Source organism: Diceros bicornis, chromosome 15, assembly GCF_020826845.1.
Source record: "Diceros bicornis minor isolate mBicDic1 chromosome 15, mDicBic1.mat.cur, whole genome shotgun sequence".
Classification (NCBI taxonomy): Eukaryota; Metazoa; Chordata; class Mammalia; order Perissodactyla; family Rhinocerotidae; genus Diceros; species Diceros bicornis.
In genome coordinates, this window is record NC_080754.1 from 51,618,819 (window position 1) to 51,640,686 (window position 21,868).

General features: G+C 36.3%; 1 protein-coding gene across 2 annotated transcripts in view; it reads right to left on the minus strand.

Moving 5' to 3' along the window:
• PRKCI (protein kinase C iota) overlaps positions 1–21,868 on the minus strand; it is a 69,999-nt gene that overhangs the window by 26,446 nt on the left and 21,685 nt on the right. Inside the window, exons 3-8 of one of the 2 annotated variants that reach the window (XM_058556367.1) lie at positions 12,728–12,817; positions 10,742–10,792; positions 7,690–7,775; positions 6,153–6,293; positions 3,171–3,225; positions 1,743–1,801 (exon numbers count right to left, since the gene is read on the minus strand). In XM_058556367.1, the coding sequence (XP_058412350.1) occupies positions 1,743–1,801; positions 3,171–3,225; positions 6,153–6,293; positions 7,690–7,775; positions 10,742–10,792; positions 12,728–12,817 (482 nt within the window). The remainder of the gene's footprint in view (positions 1–1,742; positions 1,802–3,170; positions 3,226–6,152; positions 6,294–7,689; positions 7,776–10,741; positions 10,793–12,727; positions 12,818–21,868) is intronic. The other variant, XM_058556368.1, reaches the window with a different exon arrangement.

Below are 21,868 nucleotides of genomic sequence, written 5' to 3' on the forward strand. Positions count from 1 at the left end.
CTCTGGTGTTAAGGTAGTGGTTACTTGTAGGGAGGATGGAGTGTTAGTGACTGGGAGAAGGCACAAGATGGGCTTCTGGGATGCTAGTAGATCCTATTTCCTGATCTGGGTGGTCATTACACGGTGTCCACTCTGTGAAAATTCATCTAGCTATATACTCACGATCTGTACACTTCACTGTATGTTACTCTTCAATTTAAAAATGTGTTAAAAATCTTGAAGATAAAATCAAATGAGTCTTTGGTAAACAACCAAACCAATAAATAATAAAACAAGCAATGAGAAACTCCAAAAAAACACAGAAAGCCATAAAAGAGCATTAAAGGCCAAATAGAAGAAAACATTAGCAACCCATGGTACCACAAGAACAGAGAATTCATTCATTATTATTAGAAATGTCCTCCTTTAAATGACTCATTCAACCTATGACAAAATATGGAAGATATGGTTGTTGCAGGACAGATTATAAATGTTAACAACCTTGGCAACGTAAAAATAAATATGTAGCTAAAAGAAGAAAGTTGGAAGAAAGAGAAGGGATCGCTAAAGGAGAGTCAAGGTACTGACTAACACAGAAAGAGAAGCTAAGATACGAGATTAAATAGGTAACCAACAGATGTGCTCCAAAATAATACAAGAGGGAGAGAAGTGGGTAGACAAACAACAGTGGCATGTACTAATAATTGCTTTAGCCGGGTAATGGATACAAGGGCTCTGTTATACTGTTCTGTTACTTTTATTTATGTTTGAAGTTTTCCATAATAAAAAGTTTTTTTCTCTAAAGGTAACCAAGAGTAAAGCATAACACACCTATCAAACACTGGAAAGAGAAGGGAAAACGGGAGGTAGTGTGAACTAAACCTTTCATGGCCAGAAATCTATAAAGTTGAAAAATTGAAAAACAGAGGTATAAACATTATGGACACAACTAGAAATGACTAAAAAGGTGGCCTCTCTGAAGTCAAAGTGGGAGTGAAAGGTGTGAGGCATAAAAATCTTTTTCACTACAAGTTTTTTTCAAAGAATTGGTTATCAGTTTAATTAAATATTTTTAAATAAAAATTATTTTGTTTTAAAAACTGATAAAATGTTTAATCATCAGAAAAAAATAATGGCAGTTAAGATGCTTAATTATTTATACTTTAAATAAACAATCAGCCCATAAAATGGAAGGATCTATAATACACTTTAAACAATACTACCAAGTATCTAAACACCATTCTTAAATATATTATAAATTTTAGATTATATCTTAAAATAAAAATAAATTATCCCACCAGATTGTTTCTTAATTTAAATGAAATTAGTAATCTAATTATTAGATTAAATAAGAATAAAATTCTAAAATCGTTAAAAATCATTCCTGCATTTTGCCATTATGATCTAAAATCCAAGCAAGTTGGGGCCGGCCCTGTGGCGTAGCGGTTAAGTGCACGTGCTCCACTGCTGGCGGCCTGGGTTCAGATCCTGGGTGCGCACCAAGGCACCGCTTGTCAAGCCATGCTGTGGCGGCGTCCCATACAAAGTGGAGAAAGATAGGCACAGATGTTAGCCCAGGGCCAGTCTTCCTCAGCAAGAGGAAGATTGGCATGGATGTTAGTTGGGGGCTGATCTTTCTCACAAAAACAATAAATAAATAAATAAAATAATATAAAATCCAAGCAAGTCAATTTGTCATATTTTTAAACTGTCAAGTCATTAAAAGCTGATAACATATTGTACAACAAGATTAATTATCTTACCTCCTTTTCTTCACCAACTTGGTCCAAACTCTCATGACTTGAAGGAGTATATGGAATTACTAAAAACCCAGTCCCAAACATAAAAAAAAGAGGAGAAAAACATAGCACCCATTAACTGAGTGTGACTTAAAATTTTCTATTGATTTGATTTTTTTTAGTTTTTATTTCTGAACAAGTTTTCATCATTTAAAATTGAATAGCTGTCCTACTAATAACAAATGGTACATAAATATGAGCTAAATTCTAATCTTTAATGAGGGTAAAGAGAACAAGAACCAAACAGTAGCCAAGTACTGATTTTAACAACTATTTTTGCTATTTTTTTTTTTTTTTTTTTTTTTTTGTGAGGAGATCAGCCCTGTGCTAACATCCGCCAATCCTCCTCTTTTTTTTTTTTGCTGAGGAAGACGGCCCTGGGCTAACATCTGTGCCCATCTTCCTCCACTTTATATGGGACGCCGCCACAGCATGGCTTGCCAAGCAGTGCGTCGGTCCACGCCCGGGATCCGAACCAGCGAACCCCGGGCCGCCGCAGCGGAGCGCCCGCACTTAACCGCTTGCGCCACCGGGCCAGCCCTATTTTTGCTATTTTAAAAACACTTCTCTTCTTTACAAATTAATTCCTTCTATAAGAATGACTCTATTAACGCTTTTTAATTATTTTAGTATGACTGAGGCATAGAGATAGAGGGGGTCTCTGGTTTTCAATCCTCACTTACTTTACGCTCAAAATGTTCCTGACTACCATACCACATAGGTCAGGTAAGAAAATGACAAAGATTGGACTCTGGGCTTCTATTCTTTCCAGCTACTTCGGGCAAAAAAAAAGCCTACATTTCATATAACCAGCTTCTTCCATGAACAAGAGACTGCATTCCGTCCTTCCAAAAAAAAACTCCCTTGCCTTCCCATTCTTGGTTCATCCCAGATCAGGCTGCTCTGTACCACTTAACTGTTCTCCAAATTTACCAGATACATATTTAAGGTTTTGTATATATTTAACATTTGAACTCACATGATCTTGTTTGAATTTTCTATACTGTACCTCTGTTATCTTTTACATAAAATCTATTTCCGATAATAAAGTTTTTAATAAAAATAGGTCACTTGAACATAGTCAACATGGTCCACAAAATCATGTTTTCATATTAAAAAAAACTAGGTTTGCTGAATTTAAAGGGGTTTCAAAATAAATTTGTCTGAATTAGAGAAAATAGTGATTTGTTATGGTTTACACAGCTGTCTTTTTAAAATGCCAAATGTATTTGTTAAATATCATGACTGATACTACCACCACAAAATACGGTTACCTAAATTTTATTTGGAAAGAACATAAATGCTTTTAAACTTGGGTGAAAGAGTCACCTAAAGAAGTCCTTAAATAATACTTTGTTAATGAACAATGGTTCGTGCCAGCGTCATTCTTACCTGTCTGTGCGTGGTCTGCATGCATGGATGACTGATCCATGGGCATCATTGGTTCCTACAAACATTTCCAAAGATATGGTAACTTAGTGGATTCTTTTTAAATCCCAATACCTCTATAAATCCAGAAACAACACGATTTCGATGAGACACAGCATATTAAAGCTTAAATTTGAAAGAACATAACCTAATAAAGAATTACATTATTATACTTAACTTATTTTTAATTTTATTTAATGAAACCATACACATTCCTATGAATGTGCAAATGGTAGTCACATTTTACAGATAACAGAAGAAACACAAAACTAATTTCAGACCGTCAATTAGAAATCAAATTAAACTCGTATGTACTCTGATTTGTTTCTCTTTTACACTACCAATTCTTCCTTTGAACTCTATAAACTCACTATAAGTCTTTGGCAAAAGGATTTTCTAGTTCATGAGTTCTTTAGCTGAGGTCCAGAGATAGACTTTAAGACGTCTATAAACCTCTTGAAATTATATGTAAAATTTTGTGGGTTTCCAATTTTACCAAAAGAGGAAAATAAATATCTCCTAGAAACTGACTTAACCAACAAACTGCCAATAACCTCTGGCACAATGCTAATTCAAACCAAAGTGTTACTAATTTATTAATCTTAGACCCAAGCTTAATGAATAACAGCAAGAAAGGGTAAACTTGAGAAGGAGCATTAGTTATACAGTTATAATTTTAACACTGCGTTAAAGATAGGCTCACGGATTTTTCAATGCGTTTAGCACCCATCCTAAAATATCAATATAAGCACTAACCCTGTCCCTCTCGCCTTCTACATTTATGAACTTACACAAGTCATTCCATCATCTGGAACTCCATCACCAAGTCATTCCATCACCATTCCATAAAGAATACTCAAGAATATCAACAGTAACTTGGATAAATTATGCTCACAATTTTTGGCCTTCTGTTTTTCCTTAAGATTGGATTTTCATCTCCCTAACTACAAACACATTCCTAAGCTCATATGAACTAGCTAAATAATTCTAATATCAAAGAGCTACCAATAATAACCTACTTTCCCAACATCCAAAAAAGGTACTATGAATAAACGTGGTATAGTCATTCTAGAAGACAATTTAGAAAGATTCATCCAAATCTTTTTAAAAATGCATACCCTTTAACCCAGTAATTTTACTTTTGGATCCTTAAGGAAATACTAAGATTGATTTATCAGGAAGTTCATCATGATTTTCTTTATAGGAAAATTTAGAAAACAACTCAAATGTTCAATCATGGGGAACAGGTTAAATAAATTATTATTATATAAATAAAGGTATAACAAAATATTATGCTAAAAATTATGAGGATATAGAGAGATATAGAAAGATCACCAAAATATATTGTTTAGTGAGAAAAATGGGTTATAAAACATTACATATAATGATCTCACTTTTGCTAAAAAGTATGTAAAACAACAAGACACAAACATGTCATGCTTTCTGATGGATAAATACTCCATCTCCTATAAAGTAGTCTCAAAAACAACCCACAAAAAACCCAAAAACCAGAATCTAATCAAATCTCTAGATCCAACTATAATATACAGAAAATAAACAGGGGAACATTTTAAACACAACCATGGAGAAGCAAAGAGAAAAAGTCTATGACACTGTAAATGACAACACAGTTTCTTCTACAATTAAATTATAAGGGAAAAAAGAGAGAGAGAGATGGAGGAATCAGTAAATTAAAAAATATCTAAGACATATCAATCAATTGCAAATATGGACTTCATTTGGGTTCTGATTCATAATGAAAACTATTAAAAAATTATAATATTTATGAGATAAAAATTTTGAACACTCCTGAATGAATATTTTATATAAGGAATTTGTTTTTTAGTTAGTTTTTAAAGAGTCCTTATCTTTTAGAGGTACATACTGAAATATGTCTGGGATATTTCAAAATAATACAGGGTGAGGACAGGTTAAACGGATGGGGTATAGATGAAACAAGATTGGTCATGCATTGATAACTGCTGGAGCTGACTGACTGGTATATGGTATATGGAAGTTCATTATACTGTTCCATCTACTATTAAATATGTTTAAATTTTTTTATTTATGTTTAAAATTTAAAATGTTTATACATATAAATTTGCACAGAAAAATTTCTGGAAGGATATACACCAAATGACAATTACCTTTAGATGGTAGATTTCATGGGGATTTTTATTTAATTTTTCTTTATTCATTTGTATTTTCCATAATGAACATGTTTTAATTACATACTTAAAATAGAAAGTGAAAAATAAAAATTTTAAATGCAAAACCTCCCCAGTAATCTCATACTTTAAATAGCAAACATGAAACCTATGACTCCTCTTACCTGATCTCTGCTTAGTGTTGATGCTAGAATAATAGGAGCTATAAACTAAGGAGTTTAGCTTAAAGAAGAGAAAAAAAAATCTCTTAAATGGTTCCCCCTACATCTTCCTAATTTAGACCAGATGATTTTATAGCAGGGTAAACAAAGTTAACTATATTCTACAAAAAAATTTGTAATAACAATTCCAAAATTCCCAGTACATTAACTGAACTGTAAAGTATCCCTACTCATTCTGCCACAACAATGTTGAGCTGTGATTCCTTAATATCTGCCTATTTTAGCCCTCTGTTCTAGTAGTGTTATCACAAATGCTCTATTAAAAAAATAGACAATTAGGGGCTGGCCAGGTGGTGTAGTGGTTAAGTTCATGCGCTCCGCTTTGGTGGGCCAGGGTTCACCAGTTTGCATGGACCTATGCACCGCTTCTCAAGCCATGCTGTGGCAGGCATCCCACATATAAAGGAGAGGAAGATGGGCACGGATGTTAGCCCAGGGCCAATCTTCCTCAGGGGAAAAAAAAAAAAAGAGGCAGATTGGCAACAGACGTTACTGCCTCAGGGCTAACCTTCCTCGCGCGCGCGCGCGCGCACACACACAAGACAATTACATCTTACCGGTGGCAAAGAATGCCGCCCACATTCAATTGTGACAAGTTTGTGGCACTTCTTATGAACCAGGAGTTTGCAGTTGATGCACTTATATCCCTGGCGTCCAAGTCCCCATATTCGGTCAGTGCAGATGGCGCAGTGGGCACGCTGGAAAGAGCAATTAATTCAACAGTATTTTATCAACAAAAAAAGGTCACAATCATTTCCCAACAGTTTGCTCATGAAACAGTGAAAATAAGTGGCTTTCTTCTCTAACTCAATTCCCTTCATCATACATAACTTTTCCAAAGCTATGATGGTCAGGGAAAAATAAAGAGAAAAGAGAGCTTGTTTTAAAGAGAGTGAAATTTGCAACCATGTTGTTTTCTGTTACAAGTCCAAGAATTTTCATTCTTCACATAATTAAGTTCAGAGAAATGAAAATACGAAGTGAATTAAACTTGAAAAACATGGCAGAAAAAGCTGCCATGTTACAAAAGTGTAAGGACTCCCAACAAACATAAACCTTCCAGACTGTGCAGAGGTCAAACCAAAGCCCAGCTCTCTTAAAGAGCAACACCTAGAGTGACTTCTCATTTTAACTTCTCTTGTTCCCAGTACTGCTGGGAACAAGAGTTTGGGAACCTCAGGTGGTGGCTTCTATTTACATTAACGAATTCAGAACATGGCACTAGTTTTAGAATGGAAATGGAGTCCATAAATTTGTAGTTATCAAGAGTAGTTAAAAACATGGACTTCTGGAGACAGATTGGTTTTATACTTTGGCTTTGCCACTTACTAGCTGTGTCATCTTGGGTAAGTTATTTAAGTGCCCTGGACCTCAGTTTTTTCATCTATAAAATGGGGCCGGCCCCGTGGCGCAAGCGGTTAAGTGCTGGCGCTCCACTGCGGTGGCCCCGAGTTCGCCAGTCGGATCCCGGGAGCACACCGACGCACTGCTTGTCAAGCCGTGCTGTGGCAGCATCCCATATAAAGTGGAGGAAGATGGGCATGGGTGTTAGCCTAGGGCCAGTTTTCCTCAGCAAAAAGAGGAGGGTTGGCAGATGTTAGCTCAGGGCTGATCTTCCTCACAAAAAAAAAAAAAAAGGAAATATATAGTACCTATCTCTCAAGGGTGTTGTAAGGATTAAAGGAGTCAATATATGTTAAGCATTTGGAAAAGTGCCTGAGACATAGTAAAAGCTAGATAAGTGTTTGCAATTACTATTTTCTAAACAGTGAAAATTAAAATTACAACATAAAGTGGCTTGCAAAATAAACCTTGCTTATTTTCTGGCTGTCTTGAATTGTATTAAAAAATCCAACTTTCTTATAGTTGGGTAACCATATAATTAATCATCCAATCTGGAACATTTTTAAGAGTGAGAGGAGATGCTATTAAAAATTACCTCAAGATAACAGGTGTACTGCCCCAGGGAAACTGGGAATGTTAGGTCACCCTGCTCACTCCTTTAAAAGGGAATAACAAGACTACCTTTCTTTCATAGCAGAGAGGAAACAATTGATGTCTCAAATTATCAACATTCAACAAACTAAGGTTTACCCTGTTGAAACGCTTGGCTTGAAAAGTGTGGCCATTTGCACAATAAAGCTTTCTCCAGCGGCGTGCACCTCTGCGGTAGATGGATTCTGGAGAGAGATTAAAAGTTAAAAAAAGAAAAAAAGAAGAGCAAGTGTGAATAAAATTCATTTTATAATTGTCTGTGATTTTTTCATGATATTCATTGCAAGAAAAAAATGTATACTGATAAAAACTTGAAAGTGAAAAAATAAAATGGATTCATCAAGGGACCAGATGAAAATAAAGCCTATGGAGTATAAATGTTTGAATAACTATTATTGCTTTTCTGTTTTTTAATTTCCCCCCAACTTTTAATTTTGAAAATTTTTTAAGCCCTCAGAAAACTTGAAAGAATAGAACAATAAATACCTGCATACTTCGCCTAGATTTACTAAGTGCTAACATTTTGCCACATTTGCTTTCCTCTCGATTCACATAACACTTTTCTTCTGAATCATTTAAAACTAAGTTGCAGACATCATAACACTTCACTCTTAAATACCTAAGTATTCACTGCCTGAGATTAAAGACATTCCCCCTAATCCTACTTAACCACAATACCATTACCATGTCTTAGAAAATTAACATTAATTCAATATCACCTAATATATACAGTTCACATGCAAATTTCCCTATTAGCACTCAAAGTGTCTTTCATAGCTTTCTTTTTCTCTCCAGGATCCAATCAAGATTCCGGCACCGCATTTGGTTGCTATACCTTTTTTGTCTCTTTAATGTATCCTAAAACATTCATTCTGCCTTATTTGTTGTTTGTGTTTCATGATGTTGACTTTTTTTAAAAAGAGTTCAGGCAGTTGTCTTATATTATGTCCTACATTCTGGATTTGTCTGTTTCCTCATTAGACTCAGTATTAAAATTTATGGCAAAAATGATACATAGGTGATGTGTGTTTCTTATTGTACCACATCAAGAGATACACAAATGTCAGATTGTTGACTTCCACTACTGGTGTTCAATCACTCTGTTGAAGGCAGTGATTGCCAGTTCTCTTTACTGTAAAGGTACATTCTACAGTAAGTACTCTATAATGGACACTTTGTAACCACAAGAATATTCTCTTCCCCAACAATCTTTTATCCAATAGTTTTTATATTAATACTTTTCCTAAATAAACTAAGAGGTTCCACAAGATCAAATCTAGTCCAGCTGCGTAATTTCGGTTAAGTCAATCACTATTATATATATTGTCCATTACTCATTAATAGTAATATTCCACAGTAATCATTTAATACTGTGGAAAGATTCCATTTGGTTTCTCAAGTCATATTTTAAAGCAAATGTGGCACTAGGTTTACTACTTAAAATTACAACAGAAAAGACCAGTTAAAATGCTTTGAATTAGAAAGCATAATACAGAAAGAACTTTAAATATAGATGCTTTTATTTTTAATTATTTATTCTGTTAGGAGTAACCAAAGCAGAAAGTCTCTGTTAATAATATCTTAACCTAAAAAAACAACCTATTTCAGAAGCTTTCATGAACTACAACTTGATATATCTTAAATTTAAACATGTTAATGCTGCCTAGGAATTAAAAGAGCCAAGAGAACCCATTAATGGTTATCAATTTTTCTCCATGCTTTAGTTTAGTAATATTTATTACACTAGGAGAAGAGTGATGTCAAAATCCCCACCAGCAATTTTTTTTTTTTTTTTGCTGAGGAAGATTCGCCCTGAGCTAACATCCGTTGCCAATCTTCCTCTTTTTGTAAGTGAGCCGCCCCCACAGCATGGGCACTGACAGACAACTGGTGTAGGTCTGTGCCCAGGAACTGAACCCAGGCTGCCGAAGCAGATTGCACTGAACTTAACCATTAAGCCACAGAGGCTGGGCCCCCAGCAGGAAATTTTAAAGAGGGAAAGTGAATATAAAATAGAGTGAAAAGTTAGGAAATATTTTATCTGTGAAGTGTGCTACAGACCCATAAAAGATCTGCTACAATGGCAAAACTCTGGCCTGGACAGAGAGGACAGCTCCTTCTCCAGTAGCTCTGTGAAGGCAGCCTACACAGCTTATCCACCTGCCACTGGAACGCCAATGATATATTCCTAGCTGAATCCTAACCTGAATTTTTCACTATTGCTTCAGGGTTCTACCTACTCCTTATATTTCCCCATCTTCCTATATAGTACATAGTCCCCACTCAATTCTATATACAAATACCCATAGTTAATTTTTCTTTTTCACCAAGTTTCATGAAGAGTCATAGAATTAAAAGTTTAGAACTATTTCCCTGAATTCAAAGCAAAAATTTACCACTGTTCCTTCTAAAGTTATGGATATGTGTAGAAACCACAAATGAAAATGAGTTGCCTACTGTCTACAGCTAATAAATTATACCATATATCAAAAGCAATAACTTATGATCATACATAAGTTTTCATATTTAAATTACAGGCCAAAGATTTGATTCTTTCAATTCATCTCATTAATGGTAACCACTAGCTTAGACATTCAAAAGAAAAATCCCACAACAATTCCTAAGAACACAGGCTGAAGTACTTAGAGGTGAAGTGTCATGTCAGTTACTTACTCTCAAAGGGTATAGCAAAAAAATAAATAAAAATAAAACAGGTGTATTTGTTATGGATATATATGTATGCATATGTGTGCACACATACAGAAACAGAGATAAAGCAAACACAAACAATGTTAATAATTGGTGAATCTAGGCAAAGGATATATGAGTATCTTTGTTTTCAATGTTGTTTCAACTTCTCCATAGGTTTGAAATTTCCAAAATTAAAAACCAGGAAGAAACATGACTTAAAATTAACTTAATTTTCCTTTCAAATGTGCAAGAGACCATTTTGTCAGTAAGCCGTAACTAAGAACTGCCTGATTTTGATATGGCAAAACTTAGTTTAGGCAGTTGCTAATATATTCTACATTAGACTGAAGAATGGAAAAGAAATCAAGTGAATTAAAAGTTCTATTTCTGATTTTTTTTCACTTGTGCCACTGTATCATAAATAACTCTCTTCAAAGGTACGAAGTATATAGACACTCACTATCTTCTCCTGGACAGGGCATTCCAGGACGTTCTGGTACACAAGGGAATACTGAAAAAAAAATAAACTAACATTAACACAGCATATTTAAAACATACATATTACATACAAATTTTAAATTCAAATATCAAAAAAAATGACCCCGGGGGGCCGGCCCGGTGGCGAGGTGGTTAAGCGCGTGCGCTCCGCTTCGGTGGCCCAGGGTTCGCAGGTTCAGATCCTGGGCGCGCACCGACGCACCGCTTGTCAAGCCATGCTGTGGCGGCATCCCATATAAAGCAGAGGAAGATGGACACGGATGTTAGCCCAGGGCCAGTATTCCTCAGCAAAAAAGAGGAGGATTGGCATCAGATCTTAGCTCAGGGCTGATCTTCCTCACAAAAAAAAAAAAAAAAAAAGGCCCAAATTCAACATGACCCTCTCTTGACACAAGATACTTAGCATATGGTCAGTATTACTTTTTGAAGGATCCACTTTACCAAAGCTATATGAAAGAAGTTTTTATGAAAGTGAACATCCATAAACAATGCATTAGAAGCTCAAATTACTCATTCCACTCCCTGTTACATCACTAATCGATTTTCTTTTGCCCTTAGAGACATCATTACCTATCTCTTTAAATCCTTGTTGTAGTAACAAGTTTGCTACAATGAAGAAGTAAAATTAAATTACAAAAAGGAATACAAAAATGAACATAAACCATTACAGTATTTAAAAGATGTATACTAACCTTAGGAATAAATGAATACCAGAAACAGTACCCAAATCCAAAAATGTAAGTTTTATCTTAGAAACTATAAATTTACAAACATGCTATTATAAAGAGACAGACTATAAAGAAATAGTACGTTAATGAACATCTAGTCAACTATTTGTATTTTGTGATGTACAAAAGGACATGGTTTAATAAAGAGCACAGAGCACGAGAACACAGTTCCTAATACATTTTTAAAAGTTGAATATAAGCTAACTTCTGAAAATGGATCTGTGATATGGTACAAAAAGCAATAAAACTTAAAACAAACTGAGTGTTTAATACTATCGGTCAAGCATTTCTTAAACATTCCTTGTAGTTCTACTTTAGAAAGAGATGACAAAAAAAAAGGGATGACTTCTCAAGTTCTGCTAGGATCTCAACAAATCAGATTCTGGATCCCTTGGGAGTCACTATGCCAAATTCTGAAGGTAGAAAAAAATCAAACTACTGTTTTTTAAAAAACACACTGTAAGGAAAAGTATAAGGGAATAATAACAAGGTACTGAAACAATTCATTATACTTAGGGGAGCCTTATATTTGTTTCAAGTTTTAAAGAGTTCCCTAGGACTAGTCTCCTAAAGCTCCCAAAAATGTTACATAAAATATTGCCAATGTATTGTAATTAAATGCAGTATACTAAGTGGGCTCTACATGACCTAAAAAATTTGAGGAGTAGCATGACAGAATGAAAAGAACATAGATTTGGAATCAGAATATCTAGATTGACAACCCAGGTCTACAATGTACCAGTTACATGATGGCTGAGTTTAGGTCTCTTCTACACCACTATCCACCTCTCATAACGTCTGTAATAACTATGTAAATAGTTTCAGTGCTAACCCTTAAACAAAAGAGAGGACATTTAAGATATCTTTGGAGATTATTATTTGCATATATTACAAGACTGCAAGGGGATGGCCTTAGGGTCTACTAGGTTCTCAATTCTTAAATTCTATCCTAAACTTTGCTGTGATACACTGAGAGATGATCACAGTTTAACATCCAAGAAGGCATACACAAATAACAAATTTCCCATGACTATAAGAAGCTGATTGATTTTATCTTCTCTAGCATTTGAGAAATTGCCAAGTAAAAACAATTACATAGCGATGAGGGATAGAGATTTAAAAAATGACATCAGGATTATGTGTTAAGAAGGTCAAGAATATATGGTTATTTAAAGAAAAAAAAACAATTCTAGAAGAGTAAGAAACGACTACTCCTTTACCATGAATCAAGAGTTCAGAATCCTTGTTTAGCTCATAAAGCCTAAAAGCTTCTTCTAACTCCAACTGCGATGATACTGTACACGGGTCTCCTAAAAAACATAAAAAGTAAAGTAAAACTCACTTCAAATCCTCTAAATGTGATGATCAGTAAACAATTTCCATCACATAAAATCTTGAGGAAAAACAATTACATATATACATAGAGAAATATCTGACAGGGACAAATCTTTAGATGTTTATTTAGACAATTCTATTCTTTAAAGTAACATAATTTCCATTTCTATTTCTACAAAATATTACATAAGGTTCATAGATACCAACCTTTATACATACAAAACCATTTAATTCTCAAAAATGTATATTCAAAATGTAGCAAACAGAATCTACCCTGAGTACATTTTAGATTGTCACTGCAATATGACTAATAGCCAGGGACAAGATTTGTGTTACCTGTTTCTTTAAAAGAGGAAGTGGACGTGGTTTCACTGCCACAATATGGTCAGTAAGAGGTCTCCATGTAATCATTTTGTCAAAATTTTCCTTCACCTGAGAGCCTACTCAGGCTCACAGAAAGGAAGCACACCTACCAAAGTACCCTGGTCTGAAGAGCAGTCCTATGTGAGCTACTTTTAAATGGAAATGCATTTGTTTTAGTAAACTTACACACAGAGAGGGAAAGGAAGAAAACACCTCCCTTAGTCAACCAGCCAAAGAACTGAGTCATCCCTGGCAATCACTGAGACAGCACGTCTCCCTGTATGATGGCATTCCTCAACGAAAAAGTCATTTCGAACATAGTTGGGGCCTGAGCTGGGTCCTCCACACTGCCATTCTCTTGCTCATTCCTGTGGTTACACCAAATGATACCACACACTAGATGCCACCAACCCTGTCCCAAACCTCAGTCACTCTCAGCAGTGAACGCAGTCTACTACTTGAGAGAGAAAAACGAAGTCATGTCTTTCCCAGGCATCTCAAAGAAATGAGTGCTTCTGTTCTTTTCTCCAACTTGGCTGCTGACTCCCTACTTCCTTTTATCTTCTCTGGGGTTGTTCATTATTCCTCCTCAGCTCCATTTTCATTTTTATTTTCCTCCCACTAGCTTTTCTCAGGCCAAGGCATGTTTGAGTCTCCCTCTCACAAATCTCTTTCCCACTCAGGTTGCCATTCCATTCATTCAGTAGCCACCTACCTGTCTCAAGAGTAAATTGTAGACTAAAACTGGAGGGGGTGTGTGAGAAGAAGGGGAAGAAAAAGGGGCAGGGTCTCTGATTTTTGACTTCATACTTCTCTTTTGTATTTTTTTAATCATAGGCTTATAATCTTTTAGATTTATTAGAAACAACTTTTCTTAATGTTAGGAGTGATCCCATCCTGCTTTTTCCATGTTCCTATCTTCCATGCATTTCTCAAAAGTCTGCTCTCATGTTTTAGTCCAAACACTCTACTAAAACTGCTGTATCTAAGGTCACGAAAAAGCTGCTGTAGTCAATGGCATCTCCTCTGTCTTTATTCTAGGTGCCCTCTCTATAGTACCTCACAAAGTTGCTCATTGACTATTTACAGAAACTCTGTGTCTAGGTTTCTAAAACACCATTCTCCTGGTTTACCAACTCTTCTTTTTAACTTTTTATTTTGGAAACTTTCACATATATTACAAAATCTTGTTTTACCTGCATGTCCCTCCCACTGTATTATTCTGAGTAAATCTCTATAACTCCAGATAAAAATTCTTTAATATAATCACAATACCATTAGAAACCTATAATAACTAACAAAAATTCAGTATAAAATACCCAAACATACCTATACACAAAAGAATGAAGTTGAACTTTTATTTAATACCATAAACAGGGCCGGCCCCGTGGCTTAGCGGTTAAGTGCGCGCGCTCCACTACTGGCGGCCCGGGTTCGGATCTCGGGCGCGCACCGATGCACCACTTGTCCGGCCATGCTGAGGCCGCGTCCCACATACAGCAACTAGAAGGATGTGCAACTATGACATACAACTATCTACTGGGGCTTTGGGGGAAAAAAAAAAAGAGGAGGATTGGCAATAGATGTTAGCTCAGAGCCAGCCTTCTCCTCAGCAAAAAAGAGGAGGATTCAGCAGGATGTTAGCTCTGGGCTGATCTTCCTCACACACACACACACACACAAATACCATAAACAAAAATTAACTCAAAATGGATCAAAGACCTAAATGTAAGAGCTAAAACTACAAAATTCTTGAAAGAAAACATAGAGAGAGAGCTTCATGACATTGCATTTGGCAAATGATTTCTTGGATATGACACCAAAAGCAGGCAAAAAAAAAAAAAAAAAGGTAAATTGGTCTACACCAAAATTAAAAACTTTTGTGCATCAAAGAACACTATCAATACAGTGAAGACAACCTATGGATGAAAATATTTGCAAATCATACATCTGATAAGGGATTAATACCTAGAATATATAAAGAACTCCTACAATTCAATAATGATGACAAAAAAAAAAAAACCCAGTTAAAAAAAATGAGCAAAGGACATTTCCCCAAAGAAGATATACAAATGGCCAATAAGCACATGAAAAGATGTTCGACATCATAATGATTAGGAAGATGCAAATCAATGAGATACCACTTTATCCCATAAGGATGGCTATTATAAAACAAACAAAAAGACCCCAGAAAATAAAAAGCATTAGCAAGAATGTGGAGAAATTGGAACTCTTGTGCACTGATGGTGGGAATGTAAAATGGTGCAGCCACCTCAAAAAATAAAACATAGAATGACCATACGATCCAGCAATTCCACTTCTGGATTTATATCCAAAAGAATTGAAAGCCGAGACTCTAACAGATATTTGTACACATATGTTCACAGCAGTATTATTCACAATAGTCAAAAGGTGGAAGCAACCCAAGCAACCAAAAATAGATGAATGGATAAACAAAATGTGGTATATACATACAAAGGAATATTATTCAGCCTTCAAAAGGAAGGAAATTCTGACACATGCTACAACATGGATGAACCTTGAAGACATTATGGTAAGTGAAATAAGCCACTCACAAAAGGGCAAATACTACATGATTCTATTTACAAGAGGTACTTAGAGTAGTCAAATTCATAGAAACAGAAAGTAGAATGGTGGGGAAATCAGGAGTTGTTTAACGGGTATAGAGTTTCAGTTTGGGAAGATGAAAAAGTTCTGGAATGTGCACCTGGACTGGCTCTGTCACTACAGTAACTAAGAAAAAGCCACAAAGTGGTGCTGTGCCAGTTCTAGGCTTCAGCCTGAAAAAGGTCTGGCACCTTTTACTTTTTGTGCTTTTGGAAGCCCTGAGCTGCCATGCAAGAGGTTCGGTTACCTCTGTTGTAGAGACAATGAGGAGAAACCAGAGAGAGAGCAGAAGCCCTGAGACTACACAGAGAGGGAGAGAGAACCAACTGTGCCAGCATCCCAGGTGAGCCTTCACATGACTCCAGACCCAGCTGCCACCCGATTGCCATTGCATGTGAGACCAGCAGAGCCAGTCACCTCACAGAAGTGTGAGAGATTATAAAATAAAATGGTAGGGTTTTTTACAGCTACTAAGCTTCGAGGTGATTTGTTATGTAACAAACACCTTCCTACCATCCTTCAAGTTGAATCCTGAAATTCTGTTAATCATAAAGACCCAGGACAAATGCTACCTATTCTGAAAAGCCTTACCTAAGGAGGTAATATTTCACATTTTCAAAAAATGCTAAATATAATCTACTAATTTTTTAACAACAGCTTTATTAAGATATAATTCACATAGCATTCAATTTACGCAAAGTGTACAATTCAGTGGTTGAAAGTATGTTCACAGAGCTGTGCAACTATCGCCGTAATCAGTTTAAGAACATTTTCATTACCTCCCTCTCAAAAAAACCCCTTGCCTATCAGCAGTCACTCCCCTCGTCCCCTCAACCTCTCCTCCCACTGCCAGACCCAGGCAACCACTAATCTACTTTCAGTTTCTATAGATTTGCCTTTTATGGACATTTCATATAAATCAAGTCATACAATATGTGGTCTTTTATGTCTGGCTTTTTTTGCTTAGAATGTTCTCAACGTTCATCCATGCTGTAGTACGTATTAGTATTTCAGTCCTTTTTATTAGTGAATAATATAGTAAATATTCTTGAATGAAATATTTGTGTTTGAGTAACTTCTCATAATTTCCTAGAAGTAGAACTGATTGGTTCAAAATATGCCCATTTAGAATTTTAACAATTATTCCAATTGAAAGTAACTCCAAAAAGGTTATGACATATACATTCAACCAACAGTTTATCTTTGCTAATTCTCTATAGGTAATTATTAAATTTTAAATACTTTCTAATCTGATAGGTGAAAACTGATGTCTTATTTTTAAATCTTTGTTTCTTTAATTATTAGTGACCCTTGAGCTTTTTTGTCATTTATGAATTAGCTATTTGCACCTCTTTAAGTAGATTTTTCATCTGTTTTTGACAATTATTTTATATTAGAAATAGCAATCCTTTGCCAATGTTACAAATATTTTCTCTCAGTTGCTACTATTCTTATATCTGTGATTATGGTGTTTTTGTTTTTGTTTTGTTTTTTATAATTTTTATTTATTTATTTTTTCCCCCAAAGCCCCAATAGATAGTTGTATGTCATAGCTGCACATCCTTCTAGTTGCTGTATGTGGGACGAGGCCTCAGCATGGCCGGAGAAGTGGTGTGTCGGTGCGCGCCCGGGATCCGAACTCGGGCCACTAGCAGCGGAGTGCGTGCACTTAACCACTAAGCCATAGAGCCGGCCCAATTACGGTGTTTTTTGACATATAGAATTAGGAAAAATCTTTCCTCTTTACATTCACTTTTTCAGAATTTTCCTGTTTATTCTTGAGCATTTATTTTCCAGAGGAAACTGTCAATTTTTAACAAATCTTATTAGAATTTTTTGGAGGTGATTGTGTTCTTTATAGATTGCTCTGTAGGGAGTTCACACTTTACATATTGCTTCTTCCCAACCCCATTCATTCGAGTTTTGTTTATGACATCCATTTTTTTTTTTTTTAGTTTTCTTTATATGGTTTCTACACATTTCTTCAAAGTTTATTTCTAGATTTAAAAAAAATTTTTTTCTTCCAATATACTTTCTCACTGAGTATTATCTATACAAAGGAAAGCTATTGGTTCTCTCATAGACTCACTTTGTAACTGTCTTAGTGTTGTTATCTTAAGAGGCCACATGAAAAATAGTGAGGTCAATATGATTCAACCAGATTGCACAGATATACTATTTTTGGATCAACACACAGTACACTGATAATAACAAGTGTTGGTGAGGATGTAGAGAAACTGGAAACTCATATACTGCTGATGGGCATACAAAATGGTGCTGCTGCTTTGGAAAACAGTCTAGTAGCTCCTAAAAAGGTTAAACATAGGTACCATATGACCCAACAACTCCACTTCTAGGTATATACCAAAGAGAAATGAAAACATATGTCCACACAGAGAGCTGTAACCAAATGTTCACAGCAGCATTATTCGTAATAGCCAAAAGTGGAAATATTCCGTGAATATACTAAAAACCAATGAATTGTACACTTTAAATGATAAATTATATCACAATAAAGCTGTTTAAAAAAAAAGAATGCTGGGGCCGGCTCGGTGGCGCACCGGTTAAGTGCACACGCTCCGCTTCTGCCACCTGGGGTTCGCAGGTTCGGATCCCGGGTGCGCCCCGATGCACTGCTTCTCAAGCCGTGCTGTGGCAGCGTCCCACGTAAAGTAGAGGAAGATGGGCACAGATGTTAGCCCAGGGCCAATCTTCCTCAGCAAAAAAGAGGAGGATTGGCATCAGATGTTAGCTCAGGGCTGATCTTCCTCACACACACACACACACAAAAAAAAAACTGGGCCGGCCCCGTGGTTTAGCGGTTAGGTGCGCATGCTCCACTGCCGGCGGCCTGGGTTCGGATCCCGGGCGCGCACCGAAGCACCGCTTCTCCGGCCATGCTGAGGCCCACATACAGCAACTAGAAGGATGTGCAACCATGACATACAACTATCTACTGGGGCTTTGGGGGAAAAAATAAATAAATAAAATTATAAAAAAAAAAAAAAAAAAGAATGCTTACAGCAGCATTTTTATAAGAGTGAGTCTGATAACTAAGTAACATTCTTAGGGGCCAGCCCCATGGCTTAGCGGTTAAATGCGCGTGCTCCACTACTGGCGGCCCAGGTTCGGATCCCGGGCGCACAGTGACGCACTGCTTCTCCGGCCATGCTGAGGCAGCATCCCACATACAGCAACTAGAAGGATGTGCAACTATGACATACAACTATCTACTGGGGCTTTGGGGATAAAAAGAGAAAAAAAGGAGGAGGATTGGCAATAGATGTTAGCTTAGGGCCAGTCTTCCTCAGCAAAAAGAGGAGAATTGGCATGGATGTTAGCTCAGGGCTGACCTTCCTCACAAAAAAAAAAACGTAACATTCTCGTCCAAAAGCAAAGTTTTATCTTGCCTCAAAGAAATAAAGTAATTCAGGGCCGGCCTCGTGGCTTAGCAGTTAAGTGCATGCGCTCTGCTGCTGGCAGCCCGGGTTCAGATCCCAGGCGCGCACCCACGCACCGCTTCTCCAGCCATGCTGGGGCCACGTCCCACATACAGCAACTAGAAGGCTGTGCAGCTATCACATACAACTATCTACTGGGGCTTTGGGGGGAAAAAAATAAATAAATAAAATTAAAAGTAAATTAAAAAAAAAAAGATAAAGTAATTCATTTACACAGACTCACTTTTTCAGTTATGCAAATTTCTCCCATTTTGCCACATACACGAAAGTGAATATAATTACATTTCATTTTTGACATAGGTTTAAAAAAACAACTTTTGCTTCTACAAAAGTATATTTAAGTGTAAGCCAAGGTTAAAAACTGGAAAGCAACATAAAAAATAATGAAAATTTCACACTTCAGTAAGTGTGCAAATTATTATTCCAGTTAGAAAAACAAGCCAGGGGCCGGTCCAGTGGCATAGCGGTTAAGTTCGTGCTCCGCTTCAGCGGCCCGGGGTTCTCCGGTTCGGATCCTGGGAGCTGACCCACTCACTGCTCATCAAGCCATGCTGAGGTGGCATCCCACATAGAAGAGCTACAACTCTACAACTATGATACACAACTGTGTATGGAGGCTTTAGGGAGAAAAAAGAAAAAGAAGAAGATTGGCCACAGATGCTAGCGCAGGGTCAATCTTTCTCAAAAAAATAAATAAATAAAAAATAAAATGAAAAAAAGAAAAATGAGCCAGTTGACTAAACTAATTATCAACAATGAAATATTGGAAGAATTCTAGAAATAGAATGAATCTGAAATATAATTAACACCTCATTTCCAATTTTCCAGGTGAGGAAACTGAGGGCATGCTGGCAAATACATTTAAGTTCACCTCAGATTGTTTTTTAAACTATGAGAAATATATACATCATTTATATGTATACATATGTATGCAAGTGTACATATGTATTTCTCCCTCTCTCTCATGCACACACACATGAATGTACCAATGGATGCCTTATAAGCATCCTTATTTTTAAAAAATTTAAATATTAAATCCAATTTTCCCTAGACTCACTGCCTAATTTTGATGTTCTAATGGGGTATTTCTACAAATTTTTCCAAAAAACCTAAAAAAACTGAACCAAATTCAACACCCAGCAAACTGTGATTTCCACAATTCAAGTGACTTCTGCAGTTAGGGTGATTTCACTGTTGTAGTCAATGAATCAAAAAACCCAAACCCTGGAGGTCGGCCCGGTGGCACAGCGACTAAGTGTGTGCGCTCCGTGTTGGCGGCCCGGGGTTCACAGGTTCGGATCCTGGGCACAGACCAACGCACCACTTGTCAAGCCATGCTGTGGCGGCGTCCCATATAAAGTAGAGGAAGATGGGCACAGGTGTTAGCCCAGGGCCAATTTTCCTCAGCAAAAAAAGAGGAGGATTGGCAACGGATGTTAGCTCAGGGCTAACTTTCCTCACAAAAAAACAAAAACAAACAAACAAACCAACCCCAAACCTTAACCACCTCACTTTCTGAGCAACCTCAGGTAAATCACTTCTTTAAGATGGCCCCTGATTTCCTTAATCACAGAAAAAAGAAGAGATGAGACAAAAATTGATTAAATACTATCTGTAATGGACTGGGAGTACCTTAACAAAAAGGTACTTCAGAAATAAACACAAAATAGCACAAAAGAAACATTCAAAATACATATAAAATGAACAACTAAATTAAGAAAAGATCATCAAAAAGATTACAAGGCTCTATGAAAAATAAACACAATTATGCATCAGGATGACAGGATTATGGATGTGGTTTCTGAAGTTTTCTTTCCTGTTTAAAGTTGACTTAATACTGAATTCTTAATTAGCATTTACAAAATGTTAAAAGGTCTAGAAAAATCTTTAAGGAGTTGTGTGCCTTAGAGAAAGATGTCATATTCTCAACTCATATCAACCTTTATTAGATAGCTACATGCTCCTGGAACAAAACAAAAAATCAGCCAGAGATTACAACACTCTATGTAATAGATATAAATGTTATATAAATAAGTTACGTTCTTAGGAAATGCCTGAGTCAGGCCTTTAAAAAGGAGCATCACAAATCTCTCACAGAGGTGCCCTGTACTACTTCATACCCAACTCTCTCCCGGGCTCCAGATTCCATCTCTCTTGTGTGACTTTAGCAAAATTATTTCTTTGAGCTCCAATTTTCTCCTACATAAACAGAAAGCTATTACCTATATTGCAAGGATGATGGGAAAATTAAAGATCACATATTTAAAGTGCCTTATAGTACTGCTTGGTCCATTATAAGTGTGGCTTTATTATTGCACTTTGATAAAAAGCCATGAATGAAATTAACTAATGTTAAAGGGTACCATTATAATCATATTTTGAAAAATCAATTTTTCGCTCTTGCTAAACATTGTCATTTTGTCAGAACGGTATCTGCTTGCCATTGGTTGAAAAATAGGCCAGGTCAAGTACCTGCTTTCAGTATGTACCTAGAGATTGATACTTTTGAATAACCACAAGGAAGTGTGAAAATAAGAGTTAATCACTCACGTTACGTATGTTCAAACCTATTTT